This window comes from Rhamphochromis sp. 'chilingali', assembly GCF_963969265.1.
Source record: "Rhamphochromis sp. 'chilingali' genome assembly, chromosome: 14".
Classification (NCBI taxonomy): Eukaryota; Metazoa; Chordata; class Actinopteri; order Cichliformes; family Cichlidae; genus Rhamphochromis; species Rhamphochromis sp. 'chilingali'.
The window spans coordinates 16,845,650-16,867,187 of NC_137941.1; the positions used below are offsets into that span (position 1 = coordinate 16,845,650).

The 21,538-nt window shown below is 42.0% G+C and overlaps 1 protein-coding gene across 2 annotated transcripts in view; it reads right to left on the reverse strand.

Annotated features, from left to right (window-relative positions):
* Positions 1-18,137, reverse strand: part of LOC308409469 (electrogenic aspartate/glutamate antiporter SLC25A12, mitochondrial-like) — a 22,521-nt gene extending 4,384 nt beyond the window's left edge. The window contains exons 1-14 of one of the 2 annotated variants that reach the window (XM_080902249.1): positions 17,974-18,137; positions 17,415-17,468; positions 14,673-14,815; positions 14,145-14,260; positions 13,308-13,447; positions 10,198-10,344; positions 9,870-10,008; positions 8,903-8,996; positions 6,795-6,879; positions 5,489-5,570; positions 4,051-4,209; positions 3,016-3,068; positions 2,705-2,785; positions 827-967 (exon numbers count right to left, since the gene is read on the reverse strand). In XM_080902249.1, coding sequence (XP_080758375.1) covers positions 827-967; positions 2,705-2,785; positions 3,016-3,068; positions 4,051-4,209; positions 5,489-5,570; positions 6,795-6,879; positions 8,903-8,996; positions 9,870-10,008; positions 10,198-10,344; positions 13,308-13,447; positions 14,145-14,260; positions 14,673-14,815; positions 17,415-17,468; positions 17,974-17,985 — 1,446 coding nt within the window. In that variant the 5' untranslated portion in view covers positions 17,986-18,137. Of the gene's footprint in view, positions 1-826; positions 968-2,704; positions 2,786-3,015; positions 3,069-4,050; positions 4,210-5,488; positions 5,571-6,794; positions 6,880-8,902; positions 8,997-9,869; positions 10,009-10,197; positions 10,345-13,307; positions 13,448-14,144; positions 14,261-14,672; positions 14,816-17,414; positions 17,469-17,568; positions 17,948-17,973 lie in introns of those variants that run through there. The other variant, XM_080902250.1, reaches the window with a different exon arrangement.
* Between the last annotated feature and the right edge of the window lie 3,401 nt (positions 18,138-21,538).

Here is a 21,538-nt window from a genome sequence, read left to right on the forward strand (position 1 = left end):
TTCTTTTTTCAAACAAGCCACACACTGTCTGCCGCTCATTAAAATATGGAGTATGAACACATGACTCCAGCTGTAAGTAAAGCCGCAAGGATTTGGAAAGGAGCAGTAGCAAAGCGTAATCCCTCAGTAATTTGCTGTCGGTTGTTGGCTGCGGTTCCGTTTGCATGTTTAACACTGTTTTGGAAAATTGCAAACAGTCAGCAGAGCAATGTTTGATCTTCAAATTTCTGTTTCTCCATCTCCATTATGTCTATGTACACATACAAGATGTTTGTTCAAAAACAGTAGTGTTTCATCTATGTATTGTTACAGGAAATTAAATAAGAGCAGGTTATAATTCACACCAAAATCCCTAAATTTAAGAGGGAAATATTGTGCCTTTTACTCTTGATACAGAGGGTTAGAAATTAAGACAAATATTAGGATAGATATGATTTTGCATCGAGAACCTTTAGGTGTTAAATTACTGTATTGCCACTTTCATTGCTCAAGTTATATTAACTGACAGACCCAATGTAAATTATAGTTAAAAAAAATCAAACAAATGTTTAAAATTACAAGCAGAAAATATTAAAGATGTCAGTCTCCACCTTTTTATTTAGAGGGATGTTGGTTGTGAATTGAATGTATCAAACAATTCATCAAATCAAGAAAAATCTGTGGAAAAAATGTTAGATGAGAAACTTACAAGTGACAACACCATGGCAAACAAAAATAAACTCATGTTGTTGGCTGCTTGTGTCTCGGGATCATCGGAGTACCTTTCACTGCCCTTGTATGACAGTTAAAGGAGGTTGATGCTGCAGACGTCATGGCGCTGACCTACCTTGTAGAGGCCAAAGAAGCCCAGGTCCCTCACAACAGTCAGGGCACTGACCCTTGGGCCAGTAGTGATCTCTCCAGCCACCTGCAGACGGATCTTAACAATCTCCAGAGGATTGGTGAAAATCACCTGGGAGCCTCCAGCCTGCAACGGGAAAAAAAATAAAATTAAACAAACAGCTGACTTGTGGCTTAAGAATGCTAGGATCAGGGTCTCTAAGTGGATTTTCAGTGGTGTGTGAGGCTGCACAAGTGAGGGGTGAATTCTGGGTGAAATGGTAATGATGTGTAAGCATTTCTTCCCCACAGGGATTCTAAAATCATCTCGGTAAACCTCTTGCACAAAGAATACTTTTTTTTTTCTCCTCCTAAATCTGATGTGATATTGTCAGAGCGTGGCCTTGACAGGAGGAGGAAAAAGCAAGCATTGATAGAAGAACAACCGGGGTCACAATAGAGCAGGAGAAGTCTCGGCTCATGGTTGGGAGGCTCTGACCCTGGCACCAGCCCTCTGCCCCCTCGCCTCCCCCGAGGCACCTCCTGTGGCAGGGTGAGTGGCCCAGCCTGGCCTCGGCCCGCACACTTCCCCAATTCACCCCTATTCCCAGGGGAGAGCGCTGAATCACCCAGACAGCTCAGAGTCCAGGAAAGCGATGCCCTAAAGGCACGGCACCCTCTGACTCAGGCACATTTATCACCCGCCCCACATCTAATCAGGCCTCAGGATGCCTGCTGGTGACATTCAGGGCAGGGGTCTTATCTGTAAACATCCGAGCAAAGGTCTAAAAAAAGCTCAGGCATATTTAGTCATCTTCAGAGTGGACGGGGAATATCCGCTTCTCTGAAGATTGATTCACTCGTCTGCTCCCTTTTATCTCCTTCAGTTCTGTCTGGTGGAAGCAATTATTTAACAAATTATCAGATTAAGCAGACTTCAAACTCTCATGAAGCAACACGAGAATATGGGGAAAGTCATAAAATACATTTCTATCAGGGTCCACAGATGGAATAACTTCTTCGCAGCAAGCATTGTAGTGGACACCATCCTCATCCTGTGCAAAGACCTGCACGGTGACTACGCCTCAGGTTCGTACCGCGTTGTCAAACTCAATCACAATGAGCTAGACCCCGCTTCATCCAGGGCCCTCCAGGGCCTCTTCCTTCAATTGCACCCTGACAGGGGTCACGACCCCGCAGACCTCAGCTCCTCTGAGTCCAACCTGCGGCCTCTGCTCCACAGCGCTCCTGCTTTATTTCAGCACAGCCGGCACAGAGGCATCTTTAATCCGATGATGCAATGACAAATTGCTACACAGAAAAAGGAATCACACCTGACCGCAGTCGCCATTTCAGACGATTCACAATCATAGTTTCTGTTTTGGGAAACTTCCGATGTGCTGACATTAGACGCTGAATTATAGCAACCTCTCTCACTTAATAAGAGTCACCATGGCAACAGTAAACACACTGGCAAATGAAGTCAGATTCAATTTAAAGCAAAAATCTGTAAATGAAATGAAATAAAACCACGATGCCTCCCTGTGTTTACAAATCCAAAACGGACACCTCACAAAGATCCAAACGCAGGTGAAAGACTTGTCTTTCAAAAACTTTAAACAAGCCGGGGCACCTTCTCCTTTAAATGGTGTGGTTACAACCAGAAACATACGCACAAAACATTACAACAAAACAGGAGTGTCATTTTTCTTCTGTGGGACTGTAAAAGTGCATCAAGCACTCTGCTTAGGTGCAAAGACAGGGTGACTATAGTCTACTCTTTTCATTACTCCACATCACCACATTAAAGAGGGAAACACTTCTTTCTGTCTTTGAGTTCATCTACAGAGTGAATTTGAATGATGATCGCCTCAGTAATGCTTACACATCCACCAGCCAGAATCTCTGCAGGAAGAGGGATGGTATCATCCTGGTTGGTGAACTTGTCTCTGACAAAATCGTTCACCTGAAGAAAAGAAGAAAAAATAAAGGAAAGGAGACACAAAGAAGAAGAAGAAGAAGTCAGATGAGACACAATCGCAGTCTTGATGGCAGGGCATTAATGTTAACTTGTGGTTGCAGTCGCATCTTGATTGCAAAGTGTGTCTCTTCTTCTTTGCATGTTTTTTTCCATTCACAATGAATCGTTCAGAACAACTTTTTGAGCACTCTAAGCTACGCAGTGGAATGACTTGCCGTGAGTTTGATAGCTTTCTCCGGGGCAACGCCAATGAGCTGCGGGAGGAGACCTGCAAAATATTATTCATAGATACCATTAGAATACCTGACAGAGAGAGAGAGAAAGAGAGACAGTCTGGCTGGAAATGAATGCACTTTTTTTTTTGTATCTTTGCTGAATGAATACATCCACTGACAGCTAGAACAATATAAGCTGCGGGGTTCTTGTGCGTGTAAAACAAACCCATAAATATTTACAGATGGTGCCTGATACAGCTGATGCACCAGCATACAAAGGTCCCACTGAAATTGAACAAAAGTCCCCAAAAATATGACACGGCTGCTCCATATGGGATCAGCATCGCGGAGACTTGATCCTGCTGTTAGCGGGGAACAGAGAGAGCTGTGTGGTCACGTACAAGATCGAGGGGGGAGGCTGGGTGCTACAGTGGCGATAACTGCCATACTGTTTCACCGTCTGTCCTTCATCAGGCCAGATAAACTTCTGAAGGAGCTGCTGAGTGACTGCTGCTGGTGTGCAGCCAGAAAACAGCCGAGCGTGTCTGTCTCTGAGTCAATCACCCTCTTATCATGTGCAAGAGATGAGGAAGGAGGGCAGGGGGACGCAGATCAGAGCAACAAAGCGCTGCAGCGGTAGAGGCAGCAGTAGATGGCAGTCTTGACTTCCCTCATATGAAAGAAGTGTTGTATATCACAAGCCTTCAGCACCATTATCACCACTCAGGCAGAGGCAGATCAGACACCGCTGCTGCTGTTGCTACATGAATACTGCTGGTCATTCTCCTCGGGCAACTCTCCCAGGTACTGAGATAATGAAAACGTGACCCCTGGGTGTTGCTTTATTCACTGCTGAACAGGGAGGGCAAAGGTTTCTGGTATCAATTAGCGAACCATGCTCCCGATATTAGCGCGCTGGCGAATGTTGATGCTTTCCCATCAGATGGTTTGTTTTGCACGACACCCACATGTTGGCTTGCACAGAGATTTCAGGTCTTTTCATTTACTGAAAAAAATAAATCTGTAAATGATTACCTCTGTAAAAGCCGAAGAAGCCCTCGTAACGGAGCACTTTCTTTGCGCAGTCGAAGCTGTTCTTGTACATCAGCTCTCCTACAAAGGAGCCGGTGGAGCGCTGGTTCTGCATGCGCGTCTTCACCAGGTCAATAGGGTACACAGCCGTAGCGCCGGCAGCTACAAACATTAAAAAAAAATAAAAAATAAAAATAAAAAACACACAATGAACTAGTTTTGGGGGGGTTTCTGCTATTTTGGAAAGATTTTTTTTGAGCATCTAAACAATTCAGAAACCAAATTCACATTTTACTTGTGGCAAATGTGACAAAAAGAGCTGCAGTTTGTTTTCTGATTTGTGCAACTGGCAGACAAGAAAACCCAAAATGACAAAGAAACCCCCCCTTTTTTCAGTCTAGACAAGCTAGTAAATGTTTGATCTTTGTGCTTCTAACAATGAATTACTATTACTTTTTAATTTTTTTTTAACTCAATTAATAACCTGTTGATATTGGACAGCCCTTGGGAAGCCCTCTAATGCATACAAGCCATCACTTTATTTATCTAGAGTCCTACACAACTGAGATGTACAGCAATAATTCTGCAGCTACATTTGGGGATGGTTTACCACTTCAAAGAAATCATCATAAAGCTTAGAGTAGGAAGTCCTGCAAAGTGGACGACTGGGTGAAAAATACAAGATGAAATCAAGTTTAATGAGAAGGATTTGTGGAAAAGTAAGGAGAGAAGAGTGTTGAAGCTTTTATGTTCTCTGTTATTTCAAAAGAATGCACCTTCGAGCCTTTATTGTTATTGTAAATAACTGTTAAAAATCGCGGTTTGGTGGGTGTGAACTTTCTCAACTCCTGAAGGGAAGCTTGCCAGAAAAAGTTTGAGCAACACTGCACTAAACTGTTGTTATCAGTTACACTCGCCATGTCTTGTTTGGCATCAAGGCCTGCTGTAATGATGATTCCCAAACGTGCAAACAGAGAAAGCAGCACAGTGCGTGAGAAACAGCTCATTCCTGGTGGTTTCTCTGTATGCCTCATGACTTACAGTATATCTCTCTCTGACCTGGCCTGAATTGGCTTCTGCTGAATGATGACTGAAAACTCTTTGCGTATTTAAGGAGAACAAGTGCACACACACACATACAAAGGCCGTGTTCCTATCTGAGGGGCAGTTATGTCAGAAGTTCCTTGTATCAGTTCCCCCCAGCGTAATTAGAGAGGGAGATTCCAGGGAGTGCGGTTCCGGAAGATTTGTGTCATTCCAAAGCTTCGACTCCAACGACAGCCTGGAGCCACGGTGGCACGGCAGCACAATGCCGGAGCCTCACATCACAGCCCTTCTCCCTGCAGGACAATGGTCGGCCCCGGGGCCTCGGCGCGGCAGCCAGCCGGCTAAGGTTACCGCTCGGGCGGGCCGGGGGCTCCGCCGCAGACATGTCACTCACCTCCAGCGATTGAGCCCAGAGAAAACCTGTAGGCAGACTCCGCAGCCTGGAGCCAGATGGGCCGAGACGTTTCGTGAGCGTGCTGTATAGGAGAAAAAGACACCAGCGGTCAAATGAATCTGGAGAAAGACAGGAGGGGGGATCAGACACTAAACATGAATCGGCTGGCTATTAAACTATAGCGAACCAGATACATTGTGGAAAGAAAAATGCTATAGAGTACTCAACGGCGGAGGAAGGCGATGGAATGCAGACATGTCACATAATGTCTGATTCATCATCAGCCTGTATTAAATGTCACAGACAGACTAGCTCTGGATACAGTAAATGACTGTGTGAACCTGCGGCTGAGTTTTCCACGCATGCGACATGTGGGAGGCTAAAAGCTAAAACGGTCTTCTTTTATTTTTATAACAAAGCATAATTTCTCCCTTATCCACTTGATCTCAGGATTGGTGTTTGATGTTGAAAGCAAATGCCTTTGTTTACACTGGGAACTGATTAGCCTCACAACCCTTTTCCATGTCCAGATAAGAATCTACATGAATATTACACAGTCCGAGCGAGACATCGTCAAATGTGTGTGCAAGTCGATGTATTTAGCAACTTCTCCTGCCACCAGATGAGCAGGGAGTGGAGAAGATCTTTTTTTTTTCCCTCTTCCCAGATGCTTCCACCCAGAGTTGCATGCTAACAAGATCGAGGTCTTGATCAAAGGGTTTAAACAATTAGCCTACTTCCACAGAAGGGCAAGGCTGAGAATTGCAGCATCCCCCCCAAAGGAATCAAATTCCAGACCTCTGAGCACGAGTCCCAGGAGTGGCCTGAAAGCTCTGACCACAGCCTGATATAGAGCCGTGTTATCCGGTGGAGGCAGGAACTATTTTGTTCTCCCACATCCACCTTGACTCCCACTCCCCTCCTGCCATTAGCAGACTTTGCTAAAGGCTCCTAAAACTTCTCAAGCCCCACACTGATAAAAGCCTCTTATTAGCGTCTCAGATGTGTGATTGCGGCTGATGTGTATGTACAGCCATACTGAATAAAATAGGCAGTGCCTTTCATGGAGAGGCGCAACGCAACAATCCATTCCTCCTCTTTGACTATAATTGGAGTACTTTTATCTGGGAGTTAAAGAAATGCACTTCACAAGGGAAGAAAAACATGGGCACTCTGCTAATTCAGCGACTGAACAGTCTTCCTTTTTCTCGCTTCTTTCTGAGAAGGAAGCAGGGCGAAGAAGTGGGAAAGGCTTTGATGAAAGGCAGGAGGATGTGAGGTGTATTAGAGGAGTCACTCAGGCTACCTGTCTGTGGCTCTCTGCTAGGTGGTATGGCATGTCTCCTTCCTCCAGCGGGGCAACTCTCTCGATATCTGCGTGGTTCAGCCGCCTTGAGGGGGAGAGAGAAAGGGATTTAGTCCAGGAAAAAGCAGAAAGCCGTGCATCTACTCTGAGCGGCAGCCAGTGATGTAAGATTTTCCACAGACCTTTTACTGCCATATAACTTAAAGTTCCTGCTACTCGAGCTTATACACACAACAGACAAACAAAGCTGGAAGGGGCCCAATGAGTAAATGAAAGTGTTTTGTTACTAAATGCTGGAGATCCAAGTATCCCCCGCTGGTCTGATGCATCATAAAGACTGCATTCATGTTTTATGTGTGTCTTGTTAATCAGCCACTGGAGCAACCATTGTTAAACAGAATGAGCAATAACTTTATCTTTACGACCAATAAACAGATGTTTATAACATATTCATTCCATTCGTGTCGGCTTAGAATAAAAACACGAGCTTGTGTAAATGTAAATTTGAGGGAATAGCAGGAGAAGCTACCTGGGCGACTGCATTAATGACAGTGGAAAAGAACATTTCTGCACTTCTTTGGACTCCACCTCGAGTTTGGTTCGTTCCATTTCATGTATTCCTCACATATATGCAGGTCGGACTTTGGCAATTTAGGAAAGCATTAGTCTGCTAGAAATCCAAACTACATTTAAAAAAATTACACAGTCAAAAACCACCCAAGTTAATCCAGGAGCTGGAATAATTATTTCCCCATTTATACACATAAACACTACAGAAAAAAAAAAAAATATTAAGGAAGTTTGTCCAAGTTTCTTTTTGTACCCTTTTAATGAGAACATATTCATAATTTAGTTACAAATTTAAATGCCGCACTATGTACAAGAGCACTTTTTCAGCTTGTCCAACATGAACAGGTACAAATAAAAGAAACATTGTATATTACAGTACAAATATTCACTATTAGACATCTGTTTATTAGCATGTGTACTACTTTTTCAGTAAATCTTCATGAATAATTATAAAACACTTATTAATGCTTCATATACATGAAAACATTCTTCAATTTGTAGGTCATTAACTAAAGGTTTTCCATCAATATCCTCCTAGTGTTTTTCTTTATAATGTATGTTTTACTCAGGAGTCGGGACGGTCATTCTTCTTTAATAACACTTATTAAATACAGTCAAATGCAGTGGTTGCTGTTATAATAACGTCCCCCCACAGACCCGAGAACCGGGTCATTGCACTGTAATGTGTTCAGTATGGAACTGGACCAGGTTACCATTTACTCTTTCCCATTAGATTCACTTCACCATTTATCAGTTATGGTTAGTAAACTGTCTCAACTGCTTATCTATAAATATAAGCTTTTAATTTCAACCACTCCTTCCATTATGTTTAGCTAACTAGTTTTTTCTTAATATGCTCATGTTTGCTCAATAAATTCAACCTAATTACACCTTTAGTCAAGAATTTCCTAGTTTTTAAATCTAAATTTTCGATAGGTCTTTCCTTTGATTATCTATTATGCAGTGAGCGGACAACACTTTTAGTGGGGTGTACAACTTTTTTCCCTACGTACTTGTTTATTTACCGATTTTTATCATTTACGCAATCCTGTTTTTATTTAAAAATAACTTTTTTGCACAAACCTATGGAAGCTTCCATACAAACCTGTCCAGGTCAATCAGTTCTTTAATTAACTGTATTTTCTTGCTTTTTTTGTAGTTGTTTTTTTTTAAATGAGTTGAGCCTTTAGTTACTGTGAAAGTACTACTAGCGCTATTATTTGAGCATCACTGGTGTAACGTAATACAACTAAACTAGGGTTCATATTTTTTTTTAATAAATCTATATTAAGTGAACTTATAAAGCAGTTGAGTTATTGAGAGGTAATCTCTTAATGGCCTGCTAATTGCAAAATGTTTGAAATACAGATTTCACATAAGCATGGAAATAAGCTAATGGTAAATACAAGCACCTTATTATAAACTGTTGTCCAGTAAAGTCTTGTTACTCTTTAGTGTAAACGTGTTGTAGCCTGAAATATGTTCACTGACCAATAAACCAACTCCACAGGTGACAACAGAATAACTGGAGATCTTACCCAGAGTGAGAGTGGAGACCAACGAGCTGATACAGGATGTCAATTTCCATCGGAGTGATTTGACCAAACTTATTTGCAGCATGAACAAACTCCTCTACAATTTAACAAAGACAGGAGACGATGCAGTCACACAAACTGGATTTCAAACATCAGACATGAGGCCGAGAGGATAAAAACATTAGTTATTTTCTACTGGAGGTTTGTGTTATATAGTATTTGCAAATAATGTTCCTTGTATTTTTTTCTTTATGTGGCTCTTTGTTGCAGAAAATTTTTTAAAACCATTAAAACCAGTCCTGTGTGTGCTTTACTTCTTCCTCGACTACCACTAACTGAACCACTCTCAGCAGCACCCTGCACGGCTCTGCTATATGGAATTTATATTCACTTCTTTACTGCTGCCTGCTGAGAAACTCCATTGCCATCAGGTGGTCGTTCTAAAAGGAAACCTAATGGTAGTTGTTGAGAGAGGGGAAAGAGTTTGTTATTCACTTCCTCCACACCTTTAGTTACAAGTATGCTCGAGGTGTACAATGATATACTTTTCGGTGAAGGACAGCAGACATGCGAGTGCTCGCTTTAAACTTAATGATATTTGACATGCTCGGCAACAAATAACAATAATTATTTGCAAATACTGTTTGCTCAAAGTCTTTTCTACAAGGCGAAATACCAATGAAGAGGAAGCAGAAGTCTAAAGTTTGCATCTGAATGGGAAACACAACTGGGAACAAATGTGACTGACAGAACGACTATCAGTTACTCAGGTATACATGTGTGGGGAGGGGAGGGGATGATCTGATTACCAGATTGAAAATGTTCATTTACCTTAGTAATTTAGTGCTACAGTAAATGTTTCCTGAGTGTTCACTCACACCACTCTGTCAAGAAAGTTAAAATATGATCGAACATCTCACATCACATTTACGATGCAGACGTGATTATTTCGGGAGACGCTCGGCAGTACCTTTGGTGACGAGAGTGTCTTTGTGCGTGCCCGCCACCGTGCTGTAAATCTTGCGGATCAGCTCCATGTTGTTGAGGAGAGCATTGAAGGCATTGAAGTAGGAGAAGCTCACCATGTGGGAGGTGCTCCCTCCCGCAGCCTACAGCAAGACCAAAAGCCTGTCAGACCTACTGGATAGGAGGGACTACGGATGGATCTTATTATGTTCCTTCAAATCTTCCTTAACCAGCTAAATGACAGCAGCTCAGTAAGACATAAATCACTAACACAGATGCTAACTGTGAATTCTTGTGTCACTGTTTAAAAAAGGAAAATGTAATAACTCAACTGAAACCAGATTCTCCTCGACAAACGGAGTCAGCATGTGGTGCCTGATGGTGGCCATGATGTCACTGAAGTCCAAGGCAGTGATGGTGCCGCTTTTGCTCTTGTCTTTTTGTGCAAATGCCTGGCGGGCGTGCTCAAGCTGCAGCTCCTGTAGCACACACAGACACACAAGGTTAAGATGCTAAAAAGGAAAAAAAAAAAAAAAGCAGAGTGCGTTCCCAGAACCTTGGAAGAAGAAAGTACAATAATATCAGTGTTAAACAGATGTGAAAGTCATGAGATGTGACCGTGTTAGACAGATTTTCTTTTTTGTTAATAGCAGTCGTTTCTCCAGAGACTAATGAAAACCACGTCCCGGGTAGTCTGATCCCGCATTCGAGCTGAGCGGCTGCCGAGGCGGCTGGCAGGTGTGTCCGCAACAAGATGATTCAATATGACAACCGTGCAATCAGAAGGGGATGCAGGGGAGGCTGACCCCGGGTCAGTGTCTGCTGTCAAAGCTCATCGCGTATAACCAGAGGACTGTGGAGGAACTCCAACACCGAGGTGCTTCTTCATCCTCATATTCTTGCTCTGATAACCTAATCAGTGGATTTATTCTCACAATGTTTGCTGATTAGAATGCTCAAAACTGGTCATGATACTCATTACACAGACATGTACTTTTTTTAGACTTACAAACACTCTGTGAACTCACTGAAGTTTCACATTCCTGTGAAAGAGCCCTAACTTTCAATAACAATCGGATCTACTTGCATCAATTTCAAGTAACGCTTAGAAGACATGTAATGTGCTCGGACATGACAGAAAACAAGACAATAAAAATGATACATATAGATGAAATTCCGCACGCAGAGGAGTGTTTGGTGTAGTGGTGGGAAGCTCCAGTCAAGTATGATAAACCACAAAGCGCTCTGAGAGATCCCACACTGAAGTGGAGACAGAGTGCAGCCTGCATAACTCTTGGACCACCCAGCTTCTGCCTCAGACCACAGCCCTCGACTCTGAACCAGGTCGCTGCACTAGCCCCGCTCCCGCTTTTTCTTTTTGACAACACACACACACACACACACACACACACACACACACACACACACACACACACACCGGGCAATAATCAATCAAGAAAAATAGCAATTTTTGGGCATTGTTTGACAGTTTAACAGTGAAGCGAAGTTAGGAAGGAGAGAGAAAGCAAGGGAGGACACATAGCAAAGGGCTGCAGACTGGATTGAAACCTGGGCCACTGCATGTCAGCTGCAACTGAATGGGCGCCTGCTCAACAAGTGGGCTAAACTGATGCCCAACTTTAACTGTCTTAATGGCACAACAGGCTCCCTCAAACCCCCAGAACTACTGATTACACTCCCCTCCCTTTTAGTTATGCCAACTATATGCATGGCATATAGTCCAATTTGACCCCAAGTGGGATGAAATCCCCACAGGAGAAACGACTTCATGTTTTCTGATGCTATTGAAGCACTTTTGGCTGCTTTTCTGTACAAACTGTTTACTTTAAATACAGAAGATACTAAATTAACCTCCTAAGACCCGAACTCTTCCACGGCATGCATTTTTAATTTCTCTTTGATATTTGGTCACATTGGGGCCCAATTACCAGATTTTTTTTTTTAACCTTATTTTTGTTTTTAAGAAAAATAAGAGCCACATATGAGGATATTCGTTTAAAGTTTTGATAGAACAGCAGCAGTATAATGTCCTCGTAAGTGGATATCAGGCCCATGTAGAGCAAAATTGAGTATTTCGGTCTAAATAACCCAAAATGTGATGTCCACATATGTGGACGACAGGTCCTAGGAGGTTAATCAGATTTAGATGAGAAAGTTGGATTATGTTCATTAAGTATTATCTTTAAAGACTTTTGCACTTATTTAGAGGGGACATGTTCTTAAATTAAAAAAAAAAGTCATGAAAAGAGCGTGAGATGTATATTTTACACTTTTTGGAATAGTGACGTTGTTGTGTGTTTTTTAAAAACCTTTTGATAGATACTACTTTTTAGACTAAGCAAAAGAAAAGTGGCTCCTCTGAACACAGATGTACACATGTAGATAGTGCAGGGGTCACTTCTGTTTCACTGGAAGATGCATCAACGCGGCCGCCATGTTTGACAGGGAATGCAGTTTTCCATAATATATATTGTATATATGTCTACAGAGGTCACAGGTCATCATTAGTTTTCAACTTTGTTTCAGTCCACCATTCCATATTTATAATAATATTGTTATAATATTAATAATATTATTTGTTTCCATAACAAAATACTGGCAATACTGGTTTCCATCCATTCATCCAAAGTTGACTAAGCATCAATTGCTTAGTCAACTTTGAGTCACATGGGGGCTGAAGCCTATCCTAGACGATATCTCATGTGATCCTGGGAGAAATCGCGCGCTTGCACTTTCACATCTACAGCCAATAAACAATTCGCCTAACGTGCATGTTTTTGGACTGGAAGTCAAAGCCAGATTACCCAGAGAGAACCCACACAGTCACAGGGAGAACGTGCAAAGCCAGGCAGCAGGTTCAAACCCCAAACCTTCTTGGTGTGAGATGAGAAACTACCACCCACTGCTCCACCATACTGCTTAACTTTTGGCAGGAATTTAACCAATCTGCTTGTCGGTAATATTCTGCCAAAAAAAGTTTGTGAAAATTAAAAATTGATCTAACAAATCTCGTCATTACAAAGACAGAACTGTGAACGTCAGACATGTAATGAAAGCTGCAGAAGAACACCAACAGAGTTAGAGCCAATTTAAATGACAGAAGGTAGTATTAAGTCAGCCTAAAAAGAAGGACCAGTCTACCAACTGAGATATGAAATGAACCACCCCACCGCCCCACCCCTCCGAGCAAGATGGCAGTAGAGGAGATACAAATTTCACAAGCCTAGATGCAGCTTCTGTTATCTGGCTTCTGTAGACGTAACATACACAGCACAGATTAAACAAATGAACTTATTTCCAAAATGTAAAATCATTCCTTTAATTTTAAAAATGGACCGATGCTCATCTGTGAAATTTAGCTCATTCCTTTAACACGCTGCACATCAGTTTTGACATAAAGTGCCAAGATAAAAATACATACCTGCAGAAATTGGGTGAACTCTGTGTAGCTGAGGTTCTTGTTCCTTTCATGGCCAAAGTGTAGCCTGATGAACTCACAGTCCCAGTTAAAGGGAATGTGGTGATGGACTGTAGTCTGGCTGAAGATGTCACGTACATTCTCTGGAAGAGAGAGGCCCGAGTGAGCAGTAACAAAAGACAGAAGGAAAAACCTGCAAGATGAAGCTGTAATGTCCATCTCGCGTGCTCATTCCCTTTGCAGAGAACCCAGTTAAAGGAGATGAAAGAGTCAGTTTGGATGGCGAATCTGAAGAGGCTGTTACATTTTGAGGGTCGTGAGTCCTTCCAGGAAATTTTCTGTATAAGCTCTACTCTCAATTCCAGCTGCCTTTATGGAGGCCTATTGCACAGAAAGAGCACGACAGCAGCTTCTTTGTAAGACTCTCTCGGTTTATGACAGACTAGATTCATGTCGAATGGAGCTGGGTATAATGTGATGTTTCACACAGCTCATTGCAGCACTGCCCAGAGACGAGACCTTAAAAAGGTCTCACTGCTAGCATATTTAATACTCTAAAGAAGAAGCCCCCAAAAGCTCCGATACTCCCATATTTATTGACTATACATGCTTACACACAAAAAAAGAACTTCTACAGTGTTTAATCATCCCCACCCCAGTAGTTTCTTAGTGTTTTTCATCATTATGTCATCAATGTTTTCTTTCAACAAGAAGCACTTTAAATTCCTTTTAATTATCTACATCAGGTCTACATCTTAAGTCAGACGTAGGTATAATAACATTATCCAGTTTAAATTATCCTCTGTGCTGAAACACTGACATTAACTACCATGCACATACCAAATGAGATGTTCCCTGTACCAGTCTTGTCAAACAGCTGAAAGGCAACTATGAACAGGGCATCGGGGGCACATAGAACTGCCTCAAAGGCCAGAAACTCCTGGAAAGAGATCAGTCTGTTTGGAGAAGAAAGAAAAAAATGAATGATGAAACATATATGGATCTTCAATATCAGTGTCCAGGACACGGACTGACGTTGAGGACAAGGCACAAAAAGCATTAAAGGTATACGTTTTATAGCCAAGCTTCAGTTTTCATTCTTAGCAACAACACAAACTAGCCAATGAAATAATGTTACTAACACTGGTTATACATTGATATATATACACGCATATCTATCTATCTATCTATCTATCTATCTATCTATCCATCCTTTATTTATCAGTGAAGAAAAGAAAACGTTTGACAGGTTGTTGATGTACTAAAATAAATATCTGTTTATAGCAAAAAACAAAAACAAAAGATAAAAGATCTAAGCATAACAAACTCTTCATGGCAACCTTCATCGCACGACTTGTTCTTACTCACCCATCCTTGGTGGTGTCAGCCACTCCGGCTATCAGCTCCACAGTTTTGGGATTGTGTTGAGGCTGTGTATGCAGACCCAGGTAATGCTGCACAAAGTCCTTGGGGGTCATGTAATGCTCTCCATCCTGCACCACGTTGGCATACTGCAAAGAAGAAACAGACAAGCTATAAACAAGACTCAGTGTGGATCCATATGTGCATTTAATCGGAGAACCAGTAAGGCTGAAATTTTACTGTGTGCATAAAAAGAGGAAAATGTGGACATATCCCTTGTCTCTGTAACAATACGATGCATCCCGCTTCCTTTAACAGCATAAAGGAATCTAAGTTTATCGGCCCTATAGAGCATTTTAAGCATATATATAAAGCTTTGCCATAATGACAGGCAGCATTGAAAAAGCATCTCTGAGCTTTGTCATCTCTTGACTTCATTCTAACCATGAATCTCATTCTCGTACAAAAGACATGTTGCTACACACATAACAGACAATGATGCATGCTGTGCCACTGAAATTGCAAAGAAAAAAAAAAGAAAAAGAAAAAAAGAAGTGTTATTGTGTGAGAGGAACACTGTATTACAATGATTTACCCCTTACTCATTCAGAGCAACGCTGCTGACAGCCCCTCTCTTTTTCAGGAACACCCTGTTCCCACTCACACACTTGCACACATTCAAACCTGGAAGCTGCAGTACAATCTGCTGGCCGCTGAGCAGCTCCAGTGGCCTCCGTGTGAGAGGTTCAAGGCCTTTCTCAGGGGCTCCTCAGGGATGGGAAAATGTTTGTTTCACTCATCTCACCAGTGAGGGACTTGAACAGGCCCGCTTATCCAAAGTCTTAAGTTAGCAGGATACATTTTTCTATGATGTTCTATGTTGTTTTATCCTGTACAGTGGTGTGAAACGTGCTGTGCCACAGTATACTATGTAGAGATTTATTTGAGCGTGAACATCTACGGATGCCTTGTGTTTTGGGGGTATATGGTGTTACAGGGCTAAACACAAGTCTAATGAGGACGGTTGCTTTGGTATTCCGGTCTCGAGGTAATACTACTGGGGAGCCGATGTGAGAGGCCTTGCTTGTTGGAAGTAATAAAGATATGTCCCACTGTGGGTACTCCGTGAGACCTCAGCTGTTAAAAAGATACCCCTTTCCTATCTGTTGTTCTTCAGTTTTGCAGTCAGAGACAAATTAGCTCAACAAAACGTTGTTTAAAGTCCCCACAAATACCAACTCAGACAAAAGTAGCCTACAAGGCTTCTAGTATCTCCTTACATGCCCCAGTATGGCATAACCATCCTTTTAAACCTAGTCAGCTGAATGGGGCATGTTCAGCCTGGAGAGCAAAAGATACTGCAACTCTGACAGTTTGCATCCTTCCAAATTTACATTATTTTTTCATTACCTTCAAATTAGACACACTTAATGTCTAAGTTTGGGCAGCAGTTTGTTAACAGAGTTTTGGGAAGAAGCAATATCCCTTATTCATAGGTGTTCCAACACCACATGGTAGTTTGATTTAGTACAAGGTGATGCATAGCCTGTATTACTCCAAAACCAAAGTGAACCTCATCTTTCCATCAGTATCCTCTCCATGCAACAGTGCCTCTCACCAACTTTCTCCAGAGAAACGACAACTCGGACGCTCCATAGAAATTCCAGAGCTTCCACCTGACATGCAGATTGAAACTCTAGGAATGATGACTGGCAAGAACCTATAGCGGCAAAGATTGAAAAACTGTCCAACATTTTAAAAATAAAAAAAATTAAGTGGTGTAAATCCTTGCTGTTTCATGATATGCAATTCTAACCTCCAAATCTACTTGCAGTTAATAAAATGCATATAACAGAGCCTTGTGTTGCAAATGTGTTTTACTCCACTCTGCTGACGCAAAGCATGCAATACAGTGCCGTGCTGAACGGGAGATCTGGGTCACGCTCTAAGACATAAGGTCATTTTTAGAGCCCGGGTTGGTTTTCAAGTTGGAGCAGAGATAGCTCTGGGAACACAAGCACCACATGAACTGGCAACAGAAAGGCCACACTCATGGGCCCGAGCCAAGCTCAGACAGAGAGAGTACGACATGAACCCAGCTGAGAGTGTGGGAGGAGACCCTCACGCCAAGTGTTTTCAGGACAATTCAACGCAGTCTGCTGAATTAATCTTTTTAAGTGAAAATATTAATTCCGAGCAATTTATTGCCACATTTCTCCATCACATGATTGTGTATCTATTCACCCGCGCAGTAGGCCTCAAGTAGTTCTTAATCAAATTATACAGGCAGTCAGAATGAGCTTCCACTAATTAACTCTTCCACCTGAATATGCAACACAAATTACACAGCCCTGTTCTAGCAGAGTGAAGAGATGTTCAGGGACCATAAGGTGACTTAAGAAGTTGACACTCCAAACAAGACCTGGTGGGGGTAAACAAACTAACACCCTAATGCTGGGAATTGGTTGTCTCGGAAGAACGAAGAGGAATTCTTTAAGTTTTAAAGATAAAAAAATAAAATAAAAAGCACACACACTCTGCACATGCAGAAAGTTAAAGCCAAGGACGAATCTCTGTAGTAGCTGATCCATAATTAGTCAGAGTATTTATGTGACCTTTACAGAGCTACGTGTCCCTGTGGACGCCACACAAACTACTCACTCACTGCACCAGTAGGCTTTTAATGTATTTGTTTGATTTCATATGAGTTAGTATTAGAAACAGTTTTAATCCTGGAGCAAGCCTTACCTTCAGAAAAACAGTCTTCAAGTCTTGGGGGTCTGCCCTTTTGGTTGCTTGCACCTGTAACACACAAGTTGGAATTTGTTATGAAAAGCAGTTGAAAAACTGACCATACCACGTTAATGCCTGTAGTTTTTGGAGCTCCAGCAGGCAACTCTACCATCAATAAAGCTGAAGTTCAGTCTGTCACAGTTTAGCTTTGATTTTCCCCCCTTTTTACGCATCGATCGCAGGCTACTAACAGCAACAGCCTGGCACTGCATATGGAAGTAGCCGTGCTGCGATCCTTTCAGACAGCAAAATCCCATCAAATCTCCCAGAATCAGAAAAAAGCAGCAGAGAAAAAGAAATTACAGCTGTCTCTGCGAGGCCGGGAGAGATGCGCCTGTGTAAAGATGTAGAGCTTAAATAAAAGGGGGGGAGGACACCGCTGCGTTTCAGACTGAGGATTTGAACCCAAGCGTCCGCGCAGACGAGCCGTCCTCGGCATCCGACAGCGCAAAGCTCGCGGCCGTTTTATTGCCTTTAAAAATTATTATCTGATAAGAAATATTGACGGAGTCACCTTGACCGCCATGCTGGATGTGACGTCAGCCGCAGTGGACTAGCGCAGGCGCTGGGCATCGGGATGACAGCGGAGGTCCGAGACAGCGCACTATTTTTAGCCAGATTGTTGTCCTTGCTGTGAACAAGGCGCAGCTGAGATGGACGCTCCGGACAGAGACACTTGGTCAGCAGATGTGTTACAGCATTTCCGGTCTGCACGGGGTCAAGTGAGGACACGCTGTACTGTGTGGTAGCCCTGCTCATAACAAACAGCAGGACAGAGAGGTGAAAAGAACAAATGTGGATAAAGTCTCTAAACCGGGAGAGAATATCTTAATTTTTAAAAAATGCGTTATTTATTTAATTATATCGTGAAAAATCATATCGTGAAATGAAAAATGCCCATAAGAATTTTCCACAGTTCATATTCTTATAATAGTCTACTCGGTTTAGGATAATATAAAATAAAGAGAGAGAATCATTTTGGCGAAAGTGATCATATATGCTTAAAACCTCCACGTAAAAATACAGTTTCAGACATCAACTATCATATTTGTGTGTAGCCATGGTAAAATAAATAAAAATAAATAAAAATTACACCCCACGTCAATTCTAAGGTTTTATATGTCAGGACAATAAAACATATTCAAAGCCAGGACTTACATTTAAGTAAATGTATCCTTATCAGTCTCTCACATCACTGAAGAACATTGCTTCAGTTCACTGTTTTTATGCACAGCTCTCTTAGATCCCACCACAGCTTTTCAGTCAGGTTGGGATCTGGTATCTGGGCCATTGCAGCACTATGACTCTTTTTCAGTCATTCTGTTGTAAATTTTCTACTTTGACCATTGGATCGTTGTCCTGGTGGATGATCCAGTTTTGTCCGAGCTTTACCTGCCAAACACGTAGCCTCGCCTTTGACTCTAGAATACTTTAGTGCACATAGGTGGTCTCAGTGACTGCTGCAAAATAAGCCCAAATCGTCACTCCTCCATTGTGCTTGACAGTACGAGGTGTCAGTAGGCTATGTTTGGTTTGTGACAAACATGGTGCTCTGCATTATTAACATCTTGTCTTTGGTCTTGTCTGTCCAAAAGACATTTTACCAGAAGTTTTTCAGATGCACCTTTCCAAACCTAAGCTGTGCTGGCATGTTCTTTTTTGGGAAAACCCACCAACCCTTCCAAACAAGCCATACTCAAGGCATATTACGCTGTAAAATAAAGACCCTGTCGTATTAGAGAGAAAACTCCAACAATGACATGATTGCCTGTGAACTTGAATTAAATGACAGTGGGAAGGAAAAACACCCTTTTAACAGGAAGAAACATCTGGCAAAACAAGGTTCAGGGATGGGCAGCCATCTGCCTGGGGGTGAGGAGATATTGGTGGAACCACATCAAAAGTCACCAGCAGAAACTAATGAAACCACATTTCACTTATTGTTGGTTCTTCTTCAGTTCCAACAACATTTAATACATCCTGAACTGTCATCGATGGTCGGCCAACAGTTGCGTATAGCCTAGCTCATTGGGACTCTCAGGGTAAAACATCTGGCAAACATGTTTCACTGTAACATGAATCATTTTAGCAGCTCTGGTTAGGCTGCCTCCTCCAGCTCCCTCACAGATAAGAGAGCTGGTAGCTATAGTTGGGTTTGAGGTCCTGCTTTGGACTCGACTTGGAATCAGACAAAAATGGGGGTTCAGAAAGGTGGTTCTTCACAGGTTTATAGGTTGACTAGGTTTTGTTTTTCTATAATGTTACTCAGTATAACAGTGATTTTTTAAAGTGCAGTCTTTAGCTGTAATTGTGTGTCTTTATCTTTGTTGTGGTGCTGTTATAATTCTTCTTCTGGATGGCTCCCTTAGGGGTCACCAAAACAGGTAATCTGATCATCTATCACACCAACCCTCTACACGTCCTCCTTTACTACATCCATAAACCTTCTCCATGGTCTTCCATTTGTACTACTTTAACTGATCCCTTTAATTTGAATGTATTTATCCATTTCATAATGATAATGTGTCAGTCCTGGTGCTTGAGGCTTGGAAGGACCTGAGACTACCACAACCAGGTTGACTGAGAACCTATACATACACAAGAAGCCCTTTTCTTTCAGCGTCTTGTTTTTCTGGTTTTAAGGTCTATGATAAGGTTTATTTAGTTTTGAAAAAGTTTTTTCCACATAAAGGACTGGTGGATTTCCGTGTGCAACAGGGAAATGCAGTTAAATGCAACATTTCCCTTCAGTTACTGATGCATTATTTTATCCAAGTGTCATGGCCTTGAAAGGCAATGGCAGTTTGCAGTCCCTGAAGCAGAACCTGAGACTTGACAGTTTATAGTTCTACAGTTTTATTTGCATTTAATTAGGAGTGACAAGTGAAACGTGTAGGGGATTGGTGGGGCTGGAGAGAGAATTAGTCCAGGCCACAATGTGAGTCATCGATTGCTTAATAGTGCAGATCAGTATTCTTACTTGGAAGAAGGAAGGAGAACACAAAGGGGGAGCTACTGGTCAGGTTTCTGTGGGAGTTCAGCACCACTGGAGGGCGAACAAGCAGGCGAGTCAGAGAGGTGAGTGTTTGGCCAGAATCTTCCAGATGAAATAGACCAGTTTTGTGGAAACAGGTAAGTGTATCTTGGAGGGACTGTGCTTTTAAGTTGTACAAGAACGACTGGAAAACAAGACAGTAAGGATGTAATCACTGCGTAAACTCAGCGGGGCACTAAAACCATGAAGGAGCCTGATTACCGCTCTACAATAAACAGCAATTTGGCAGAGATGGAATACTGGAGCTGGTTCTTAAATTCAGTTAGATGATGAGTCTGATACAGCAGGCACAGGAGACCCCACCTGCAGGTGAAGCCCAGGCATGTCCAGACCACCCATAAACTGAAGAGCAGTGTTAGAACAGAGGAAAACTACTGACGAGTGTAGGTCGCACCCAAGTCTCTGAGTATTATCTGATATAAGTTAACATAGTTTAGTCAGTGTTCCTATTATTTTGTGCTTAATCATAGTTATAACATATCAATAAATGCCAGGGTTCAAACTAATAACCTTACAGCTTGGCCATATCATTTTATTATCTGAGCTACTTTTGCTAACCACTGCCATGCCACTAACGCAGCCAATTCAAATGCAAACTATTGAATACGGTAGTAAATGTCTACAAGAGGAATTCCTGCACAAAACCTTTTTAATACTGCAATGTTATATTTCCTAACTTCCTCCACAGCGAGGACTTCTCCAAAAAAAGGGGGGGGAAAGTCCAAATGACTGTAGTTTGAGGTTCAGAGATCAAGCAGCATGCATTGCCTCCATGCAGACACAATTTGTTACCTAAGGATTGTAAAAGGTATAGTATTGTTCAGGAAAAGGATAATCTAGTGCTGATAGTGTGGTAGAGGTAAAATTACAGTGGCTTAAACATGGGTAGGTCATTCATTGGTGCACCTGCAGGACAGAATAGCTTAGGCTGGGATGATAGCACAACATTACCTGGGCTCAGAGGGATGTTCAAAATTGCACTTTCCCCTAGAGAGTAAATTTCTGTTTATTTCATTGAGATATC